This window comes from Acomys russatus, chromosome 32 (genome assembly GCF_903995435.1).
Source record: "Acomys russatus chromosome 32, mAcoRus1.1, whole genome shotgun sequence".
Classification (NCBI taxonomy): domain Eukaryota; kingdom Metazoa; phylum Chordata; class Mammalia; order Rodentia; family Muridae; genus Acomys; species Acomys russatus.
This window is the reverse complement of record NC_067168.1, coordinates 29844162-29855392: the sequence shown is the minus strand read 5'-3', so window position 1 is coordinate 29855392 and position 11231 is coordinate 29844162. Positions and strand designations below refer to the sequence as shown.

General features: G+C 46.8%; 1 protein-coding gene across 1 annotated transcript in view; it reads left to right on the top strand.

Moving 5' to 3' along the window:
* Positions 1-2062: 2062 nt before the first annotated feature.
* The window catches only part of LOC127184388 (inhibitor of carbonic anhydrase-like), a 36268-nt gene continuing 27099 nt past the window's right edge, over positions 2063-11231 (top strand). The window contains exons 1-4 of the mRNA XM_051140759.1: positions 2063-2227; positions 6294-6466; positions 7964-8072; positions 9799-9960. Of these exons, the coding sequence (XP_050996716.1) occupies positions 2185-2227; positions 6294-6466; positions 7964-8072; positions 9799-9960 (487 nt within the window). The 5' untranslated portion in view covers positions 2063-2184. The remainder of the gene's footprint in view (positions 2228-6293; positions 6467-7963; positions 8073-9798; positions 9961-11231) is intronic.

Below are 11231 nucleotides of genomic sequence, written 5' to 3'. Positions count from 1 at the left end.
CCCTAGAGTTCAGGCAGTTGGGAGTGTTTGATATGAGTGCTGGAACCAAACCTGAGTCCTCAAAAGGGTAGTAAAGTACTCTTAACCACTGAGCCATCTCTCCAACCCCAGTTCATGTGTTTTGTTAAATTAATAAAATAGTAAAACCTTGGCAGCAGTAATCAAAGAAAAGGAGTAAACATAAGTTACCAGTGTCAACGATGGAAAAAGGTGTTAGAATAAGTATTTGTCACACATTCAAAATATTATTTACCAGGTCTTGTGGTGCAAACCTGTGAGCTCAAGTGGGCTGAGGCAGGAGGATTGTAAGTTCTAGGCCAGCTTGGGCAACTTATTGAGACCCTGTGTTAAAAAAAAAAAAAAAAGAAGTTAAAAAATAAAATAAGAGGCTGGAGAGATGGCCCAGAGGTTAAGAGCACTGTCTGTTCTTCCAAAGGTCCTGCCTTCAATTCCCAGCAACCACATGGTGGCTCGCAACCATCTACGATGAGATCTGGTGCCCTCTCTGGCCTGCTGGCTCACATGCAGGCAGACTGTATAAATAATAATAAAATAAAATAAAAGGTGGGGCTAGGGAACTAAAGATCAAGTGCCTAGGAAGTGCAAGGCTCTGGACGACATCCCCAGTACCCAAAACCAAATACCAGTAGCTTTGTGAGTGTGCGTGGGGGGGTGGGGGTTGTTGTTTCTGAGACAGGGTTTCTCTGTGTAGTCCTGGCTCTCCTGGATTCAATTTGTAAACAAAGCTGGCCTCAAACTCAGAGATCAGCCTGCTGCCACCACGGCCACCATACCATACCCTTCTTAAAAGTCCTCTGTCAGATGTAAGGTTGGTGAAGACCTCTTCCCAGTCTGTAGGCTGCCATTTTGTCCTATTGACAGTGTCCTTTGCCTTGCAGAAGTGTCACACTAACTCTAGTAGATTTTGTGTGACAAGTTCTACAGACTGAGGTGTTAACTTCAAAGGAAGGAGGTCTCTTAGAACCGGTTGTGGAACTCTTGGCTGGAGAAAAAAAATATTGAGCTGTAATTTTTTTTTTGTTTGTTTTGTTTTGTTTTGTTTTTCGAGACAGGGTTTCTCTGTGTAGCCTTGGCCATACTGGACTCACTTTGTAGACCAGGCTGGCCTCAAACTCACAGCGATCCACCTGCCTCTGCCTCCCGAGTGCTGGGATTAAAGGCGTGCGCCACCATGCCCAGCTTGAGCTGTAATTTTTTATGACAATTAATCTATTTTATTTAATTTTTTTATCTACAAGATGTTTTTGATAGTCTAGGCTTAGATTTTTAGCGAGAAATTGAATAAAAGACCATTCTTTGATATGGAGTTATTGGCCATGACCTTATCTCCGGGAGAACCAGCGCTTCATTTTATAAATCATTTATAAAATAGTATTATGATTGGTAAAAACTTTTCCAACAACAAAATATCCTATGGTTATACATGTGTTGTCAGAAGTGGGCTTTGGTATATGGTTAAGAGACCTTAAATAAAAAGTGAAAATAGTTTGAAATCACACCCTGAAGATTCACAGAAATATAGGTTAGATACTACTGGCCATAAGAATTTTTAACCTGATCTTGGAACAATGCCATTCGCCTTGGATAATTTTGTCCTTTCCTGTGCCAAATAACAACGATGCTATCTGTCTCCTCTGTGATTGCTTCACTGCACAAACCTTCTTTGTTCTATTCGTGCTTGCTTCACTGAACACATCTTCTAAGAGCTGTAATACTTGTTTCACTGTGTATGAAAATCCTTGCTCGGGAGCTACAAAATACACTCAGATTCAAACGGCCTCTGTGTTTGTCTCTATTTGTCGCCGCTGAATCCTTACCCATCTAGTCTTCGAGGACTCTCATCCCAGGGACCCCCCATACCTGGCTGGGGTGGTCCGTGGCACAGAACCTTTTCAGTTTCATGAGGTCCCGTTTATTAATTGTTGATCTCAGCACCTGAGCTGTTGGTGTTCTGTTCCCGCACCCAGGGCTAGCAGTCCCCAGCAGCCTGGGTATCTGCTTGGCCAGATAATGAAGGGATAAGGGGTGTGGCGGTGGCGAGCAGCCCGGTTGGGGCTGAAAAACCTTTCCCAGTAGGCAGACTCGTCAGTCAAACCTCTGCCTCCTGGGTAAAGTGCACCTCGACTGGAGGAGTGCGACCAGGACGCATTCCCACAGCTGAGAATGAGGCTGATCCTCTGTGCCCTGCTATGTGCAGGGACCCTAGGTGAGTGTGGGGAAAGCCAGGCAGGGACCTGGCCCTTCTGATTCTCTGGGGAGGGGACCAGGTGTCAGTAGCTGGCCAGCCACCTCAGAGACCCAGTGCTGTGGCTGGACAATCTATGATCCCAGGGAGAAGCAACCGCTCTGGATTGGAGTCCACCTGCCATGCAATGCTGTGCAACCCCCCCCCCAACACACACACACACCTTTGCCCTCTCTAAGTTGATGTCATTGTGGACTGTCTCTGACTCTCTTATCTGTTTTTGAGACCCTTTTCCTCCCACTGGGTTGACTAGTCCAGCTTGGATACGAGAGGAGGAACCTGGTCTTATTTCAGCTTGATAGGCCACGTTTGGTTGGTCTCCCTGGGAGGCCTGCCCTTTTAAGGGAAATGGAGGAGTGGGGGAGGGGCGAGAATACTGGGAGGAGGACAGGGAAGGGAAACTGAGGTCTGGATGTATTATTTTGAGAGAGAGATACAGACAGAGAGAGAGAGAGAGAGAGAGAGAGAGAAACAAACAAACAACTTGGTTTAATGGTGCGGCAGGTAAAGGCACTAATACCATGATCCGACAACCTGTGACCCCCAGGACCCATATGGTAGAAGGAGGGAACCAACCCCTGAACGCTGTCCTCTGACCTCCACACGTGGCATCCACAAAATATTAATTTTTTTAAAAAGATGTGTTTACCCAACAAACACACACAAAAAAAGAGAGAATGTGGCTAGAGGCAGGCAGAGTTCTAAGCACATAAACAAACGCAGGAGGCTCGTTCTCGGGTTGGGAAAATGGGGTCCTTCTTCCAGGGAAGGTCTGGTGCATGGTGAAGAACTCTACCCCCACCCCCTGCCTCAACCATGCCTGGGTCTTCCTCCCCTTAGCTTTGTCTGGTCTGAAGCTGCAGTGTGTGTGTGTGTGTGTGTGTGTGTGTGTGTGTGTGTGTGTGTGTGTGTGTGTGTGTGTGTGTGTGTGTGTGGCCACCTGCAGCACTCTCAGAGAGCAGCTGTCTAGTCGCTTTGAGAATTCTCCTGTACTGAGCCCTTGCTCTTTGTTTTTCTTGCCTCATCTCTGGCAAAGTCAGACACTGGCCAAGAGTTCATTTTCCTAACAGGCTGCGGTGCTTGCATATTAGAGACTAGAGATGGCTCTCTGGGCCTCCTTCCTTCATGACCTTTCTCCAGGCTACCAGACCAGGCTGCATTCTGGGACCTGTGTTCCTCAGTCTTCCAGTCTGATAAGAACACTTGTGGTGGCAAACGACAAAAAACAAACAAAACCACCAAACCAACCAACCAGCCAACCACCCAAACAAACAAAAGTAGCCAAAGTACCTTAACAGGAAACACATAACAGAAGGGACACATATTCTAAGCCTTGCAAAATCCAAGAGTCAATGATGGTCTCGTCGGGGGTCCAAGAACTTTCTCCAATCAGGTAGTGAGTAGGAGGCCACCAGCAGCCTTTCCCTTTAGTCTGAAATAGTCACGGGATGCTCAGACGGCCTCTTCTTGTATTTGTCAGCTGGCCACTTCTGGAAAGCTGTTGGGACCCACCTCGTCTGTTATCAGACCCCACTCACACTTAGCTTGTTTGTGCAAATCCTCTCTTAAGATATTGCTAGTTGTCAAGCCAGGAAAATGATGACAGGCTCGTGATACACAGCCTGTGAATGAATTCACCAAAGACAGAAGAAAGCGGAGTGCAGAAGGAGAGCTTACCAGCTGCACTATGCTACACCCAGGAGGCAGTAGAAACTGTTTGCACAGAAGCTTTCTAAGAAGCTGTGTGTGTGTGTGTTTATGTGTGTGTATGTGTGTCTGTGTGTATGTCTGTGTGTGTCTATGCATCTGTGTGTTTCTGTGTGTCTGTGTATGTCTGTGTGCCTGTGTGTCTCTGTGTCTCTGGATGTGTCTCTGTGTCTATGTGTGTCTGTGTGTATATGTCTTGTGTATATGTGTCTGTGTATATGTGTGTGTCTGTGTCTGTGTGTGTGCGCACACACGCGCGTGTTCTATAGGTAGACAGGTAGCATTTCAATGTCACAGTGCCCTGGAATAGTGGCAGTTGAGACTTGTTGTGGTTATTGACAGCTTGACTGTGATATAATGGTCATATTGCTGAGACTCAGAAATGGCTCCACACACCTATGAGTCCTAAAGTGACACCTATCATCTTTAGCTAGGGCTTGTTATGATGAAGTTTTTGTCATATGGCAGTAGTCCTGTTCAAAGGCAAAAGTGTCTTTGAAGCCAAAGCAGCCTTGTTCTGAGGCTTGAAGTGGCTCAGCAATGTTCCCCCACATTACTGACATGCCATTTACACACGATAAACTACATTCATTAAAGGAAGATACAGCTCAGCTAATGTAACTGCCACTGTAATCACGATAAAGCACATTTCTAACTTATTCAAATTGCCCCTCATCCCTTCACAACCACCCCCACCGCAACCACAATAATGTGTATTGTGTCTAGGCTTACACACATGGGGTCATAAGTACTCACACTCTGATGTATGTTGTGTCTAGGCTCACACACATAGGGTCATAAGTACTCACACTGTGATGTTTGTCTTGTGTGGGCTCACACACATGGGATCATAAGTACTCACACTGTGATGTGTGTCTTGTGTGGGCTCACACACATGGGATCATAAGTACTCACACTGTGATGTGTGTTGTGTCTGGGCTCATACACATAGGGTCATAAGTATTCACACTGTGGGTTTAGGATTTTTTTCTTTTTTACATTAATTTCTTTATTATGTGTGTGTCTGTGTCTGTGTGGATGGACTCTACAGGAAATGACTTTGGAGTTGGTTTTATCATAATGTCACATGGATTCTGGGCATCAAACTTAGATTATTAGGTTTGGCAGGAACTTTTTATGGATAAAGTTGCCATACATTAGTGGGCAGGTTTTTGAGAAGGTACTAATTTTCATTTCTTTTATATAAATATCTAAATGTAATGGGTTGTATGTTGGTAATTATATGTTAAATTGTTTTGTTTGTTTCTGTTTGTCTTTTTTTTTTTTTTTTTTTAGGCAGTCTCAATTTGTAGTTTTTTGGGTTTTTTTATAGAGAGGGTTTCCCTCAAGATCTCCCTGTCTCTCTCTCCCCAATGCTGGGATTAAAGGCATATACCACCATTCCTGGACCTCATTTGTTGTTTTGACTGACCTGGAACTCATTATGTAGACCAAGATGACCTTGAATTTGCACCAACCCTTCTGCCTCCCAAGTGCTGGGATTATAGGTCTGCACTAGAACACTCTACTGTATGTCACAGATAGTTGTGAGCCCACAATTTGGGTGCTGGGACCCAAATCCAGGTCCTCTGCAAGAACAGCAAGTGTGGCCAGGTTGGTGGTACAGGCCTTTAATCTCAGCACTGGGGAGGCAGAGGCAGGTGGATCTCTGTGAGTTTGAGGCCAGCAGTCAGTGCTCTTAGACAGAGAGCCATCTCTCCAGCCCCTTAAACATTTTTATTTATTCATGTATATTTATGTATATAAGTGCTCTATCTACTGTGTATGCCTACATGACCAAAGACAGCATCAGATCCTATTAGAGATGGGTGTGAGCCACCATATGGTTGCTGGGAATTGAACTCAGGACCTCTAGAGGAGCAACCAGTGCTCTTAACCACTGAGCCATATCTCCAGCCCCTTTTGGGGAGACTTTAAATATATATTTTAAATATGCATTCTGGGGGGAATATATGGAGAGAGAGAGAGCGTGCCCTAAGAATTCCCTCAAGGAATACAGATAATTCAGTTTGTGGATAACACATATTAGGTTCTATTTTTAGCATTAAAATATTAGTTTTCATTACACACACACACACACACACACACACACACACACACATTGTGTTGGGGAAATTTTGCACATGATTCACACAGAATCCAGAAGAGGGTGCCAGCTCCCCTAGGGCTGGAGTTACAGGAGGTTGTAAGCTGTCTGACTCAGAGACTGGGGATTGAACTTGAGTTCTCTGTAAGGGTTGGATGCAGACTTCACCACGGGTCATCTCTCTGAGCCACTCCGCTGGTCCCTCTATCCTAGGGCTATGCCGGGCTGGTCCTGAGAAGACTGTACGGTGGTGTGTTGTATCAGACCATGAGGCCGCTAAGTGTTCCAGTTTCCATGACAATATGAAAAAGGCCCTTCCTGCAGACGGCCCATCTATTACCTGTGTGATGAAAACTTCTTACACTGACTGCATCAGGGACATATTGGTAAGTCACTGCTGCCTAAAAGAGAAGAAAGTTTGCGCTTTTTCTTTTCCTGTGCTTTGCAGTGCAGTGAAGAAGGCAGCTAGCTGCTCAGCACTTCCTGGTAGCAAAAATAATCTTAACCGAACAACTAATACAGGGTTCGACCTTAGCTACATATCTATGACACAGCAAAATCTAATACTGCCCCACGATAATTTGTGAACATTCAGAGGTAAACAAGAAACTATGTAGACCAGGCTTGCCCAGAGCTCACAGAGTTCCTGTCTCCTGAGTGCTGGGACTCAAGGTGTGGACCACCATACCTTGTAAGTACAAAACGTTTTTTGTTACTTTGTTTTGTTTTTAGGTTTTGGTCTTTGGTGTGTGTGTGTGTGTGTGTGTGTGTGTGTGTGTGTGTGTGTGTTTTAAGCAGGGTTTCTCTGTGTAGCCCTGGCTATCTTGGAACTCACTCTGTAGACCAGACTGGCCTCAAACTCACAGAGATCTGCCTGCTCTGCCTCTCAAGTGCTAGGATTAAATGTGTGAGCTACCACTGCCTGGCGTGTGGTTTTTTGTTTTTGTTTTTTTAACATGGCAGTGGTAGCACAGGCCTGGAGTGCAGTGAATTGGGAGGCTGAGCTAGGAGAGGTTGTGAGTCTGAGGATTGCTCAGGCTGTAGAGCGAGTTCGAGTCCAGTGTGGGCAACTTAATTAGGCTCCATCTCAAACATTTGAAAAGTAAAAGAGGAGCCAGGTGGTGGTGGTGGCACATGCCTTTAATCCCAGCACTCGGGAGGCAGAGGCAGGCGGATCCCTTTGAGTTCGAGGCCAGCCTGGTCTACAGTGTGAGTCTAGGACAGCCAAGGCTACACAGAGAAACCCTGTCTCAAAAAACAAAACAAAACAAAAAGTAAAAGAGGAATGGAAATATTACGCAGTGATAGAGCAGTTGCCTAGATACACAAAGCCCTAAGTTCATTCCCCAGTGCTGAAAAACAGAATGTCAATTACTGAGGACTAGAAAGAATGACTTGCATTGTGGGTAGGAAATGACCCAACTTCATCTCAAAGGGGCTGGGAAGTTGCTGCTTCCTGCAGGGGAGAAGGAACTCGTGGTGGACAGATCTCTGAAACCCAGACGTGGAAGATGCAGCCTGCGTTCTCATGTGTGGAAGTATTCTGCAGGTCGTGGACTCACTCAGCAGACACATATGGACACCTAGCCCCTCTAGGTGCTCATGTATGTGCTGAGATTACCAAGGCAAAAACCACAGAGGTGTCCCCCACCTTCACAGACCTTGCATTTCAAGGACAAGGCTAAGGGCCGAGGAGGAAAACAAAACGGCATGCATCCAGTGGTAGCTTTTTGCTGCCTCAACAGCCTCATGGAGCAGACAGGGATGAGGTGGAGGAGAACCGAGCTAGGAAGAGTCTATGGAGCCAGAGTCCCTAGCAGAACACAGTAGAGTCTTCAGCAGGGGTGATGGGTTTCGTTCACATCTGGCCTCTTGTCTTTCAGGCCAACAAAGTCGATGCTGTGACTATTGATGGAGCTTTGATGGCTGAGGCTGACCTGCCCCACGACAGCCTGAAACCTATTATGGCAGAATACTACGGATCGAAGGATGGTGTGTTCTCCCTGGGGCCTAGGATCACTGGTGTGACAGTGATGGCTGCTGGGGTTGGCAGGGACTTTGCTGAGTGTGTTGGTTACTTTTCTCATTGTGGTGACAAAACGTCTGGCAAGAGAAACTTAGGGAGAGAAAGGTTTATTTTGGCTCACGGTCTGAAAGGCTCCAGTCCGCCAACCACCGTGGGAAGGGTACTGCCGAAGGAGCAGGAGGCCGCTGGTCAGGAAGCAGAGAGAGATAGAGAGTGAGAGGAACTGATGCTCAGGCCCCTTTCTTCTCACTTCTATTCATCCCAGGGCGTGGAATGATGCTACCCACGGCCGTTCTTTCTCACTTAAACCTCTCCGGAAACTCCCTCGATTTCAAATCTAGCCAAGTTGACAGCGAAAAATGAGTCAACACACTAACACTCCAGGAAAGCAAGTCTCTGAAGCTCTCTGGGTTGACAGTGTTGTTCACTGGCCCTCAAGGGCTGGGACACTTCTCCACAGGGAGCTGTGGCTTTTATGAATCCTGATGGATGTATCCTTGGTTCTGTAGTCTGTGGGATGGTTGCATCTTAAGAGGAAAGTTATCCACTAGGGTTGTGTAAGTGACAGAGCTTTTCTGAGGACCCACAAGGCTCTTTCTTATGCTGTGTCTTGCAGGTCCTGTGCAACACAGGTCTCTGTCTAGAGTGAAGGGAAGCTCTTGGGGAGCAAGTGAGGGGAGAAGTCTCTCTTTCCTAGCTCTGTTCTTTACTTCTGTCAGTGTGTGGGAGCAGAGTTCAGCACAGCCTGACTGCAGCTTACAGGCTCCTGTTGTGTCCTGGAGACATCCTCATCTCTCATGCTTTCACTTTGTCAGTGAGCTGTAAGAACCAGAAACAAGGGGGAGGGAAAAGTCCACATAGAAGCAGCAACAGTACAGGGACTGGGAACTAAAGCTTGTGGTCCCCAGAACAGCCATAAGTCCTGTAATGGAGGGTTCAGGCTTCTAGCTCTGCAGACTGAGAGTGACTGGCAGAAACAAGACAAAGCCCGGCAGGATGACTCTAGAGGTCCTAGCCTACAATGAACCTGGTCAAACACATTAGGAACAAAAGATATTATAAGACCAGATGCTTCCAATACAGCTGGTCTGGCAAGTGTCCTCACTTAGCAGCACAGTGCTGTGGACCAGTGTTTGTTGTGATCCCATGGCTGACTACACACCACAGCTTGCTGTCTCTGCCTAGCTTCAGAAGAGGGGATCAAAATGGATTTTTAATTTATTTATTCATATATATATATTGGCTTCTGAGACAGGGTTTCTCTGTGTAGCCTTGGCTCTCCTAGACTCACTTTGTAGACCAGGCTGGCCTCGAACTCACAGACATCTGCCTGTCTCTGCCTCCCAAGTGCACCACCACCGCCTGGCCTCATAATGCATTTGAAAGACCAAATAAAAAAATCCAAAGGACACTACTGGCTTTTGCACCTACCATAAAGCAAAAACTCACAAATCTATCTTGTAAGTCAGGGAGCATCTATAATAATTCAGTGCCTTGAAAACAGTCAATTCTCTCCTGTCAGATAAAGGCATGTTTTGGTTTTTGTTTTGTTTTGTTTTGTTTTGTTTTCTCTTTCTGCCCTTCTTGCTAGTGGGTGGTGCAGGGCCCAGGATCCTCCGACGTTCTACATTGTGCATGCCCTGGAAGGTCACTTGCAACGATGCATTTCTCTTTCTCTCTGCTCCATCACAGATCCGAAAACCCACTATTATGCTGTGGCTGTGGTGAAGAAAGGATCTGGCTTCCAACTGAACCAGCTCCAGGGCAAGAAGTCCTGCCACTCTGGCCTGGGCCGGTCTGCTGGGTGGTACGTGCCCCTCAGCCTACTGCTTCCTTCTGGCTCTCTGGGAACAGGTGAGGCAGCTGGGGCTGGGCGTTGTCAAGTGGGGTCCCTGTGCTGAGTGGTCTAAATGGATTGTGTTTGGGTTACACAAGAGGTCAGTCATTTTTCTTTCTGCTGTGAAAAGCACCCAGCGAAATCAACTTCAGGAAGGAAGGGCTTATCTAAGCTTACAGTCTGAACAAACAGTCCACTGTGGTGGGAAAGTCATGGCAGCAGGAGCTCGAGGCATTGCTAGCGCTCAGTTCTCTGTGTCTTTGTCTCTCTGTGTGTGTGTGTGTGTGTCTTTCTGTCTGTCTGTCTCTCTCTCACTGTCTCTCTCTCTCTCTCTCTCTCTGCCTCTCTGTTTCTCTGTCTCTGTCTCTCACTGTCTGACTCTGTCTGTCTGTCTCTCTCTCTCTCTCTCTTTTTTTCTCTCTCTCTCTCCTCCATCCCATCAACGGTGACACACCCATGCTCAGGGTAGATCTTCCCTCTTAAAGTTTTGGAAACAGCCTCATAGACACACCTGCATGTACGTTCCCATGGTGATTCCAAATCTAGTTGAGTTGATAATGCATGTTAGCCACCACTTGGTCACTGACAAACATGTGTTTTATGCTCTCCAAGATGGAGTAAGAGTGTGTGCAGCATCACACAGGCGCTGGGGAGTCTTCTCTCAGTGGAGATGCTTCTGTTTCTCTGAGCTGTCAGTCTCCGCTTTGCAGGAATCACAGCAGTTTGTCTTGGCAAGGGGTCTCTTGGAAAGCCCCTGAGGAAGGTCACCTCCCTCCAAGCCTCCAAGGAAGGTTCTCTGGGGCCCCCAGAAATAAAACTAGCTACCGCTGCCCACTGCTTCCATGTGTTAGTGCAAGGGCTTGGGTCATGGGCAAGGATGGGATGCCTGGTTGATGCTAGGACATCCCTGAGTGCTCCAGGCTTCTTGAGCAGTTAGTATGAGCCACAGTGAGCCCAGACCTGTCCATACCTTGAAGATGATCACCCTGCAGAAGTGTACCTTCTGTGAGCTGGCAGCCTCTGCAGTACTCATATATATATTTGTTTTGGTTTTTCGAGATAGGGTTTCTCTGTATAGCCTTGGCTGTCCTGGGCTCACTTTATAGACCAGGCTGGCCTCATACTCACAGAGATCTGCCTGCCTCTGCCTCCCGAGTGTTGGGATTAAAGGCGTGAGCCATCACTGCCCGGCTCAGGACTCATATTTGAACAGAGAGAGGAACAGGCAACTATGTGAGTCTGATGGAACCTTGGCCTCAGCTTTGGCCATGTTTTGACCTTTCTATGG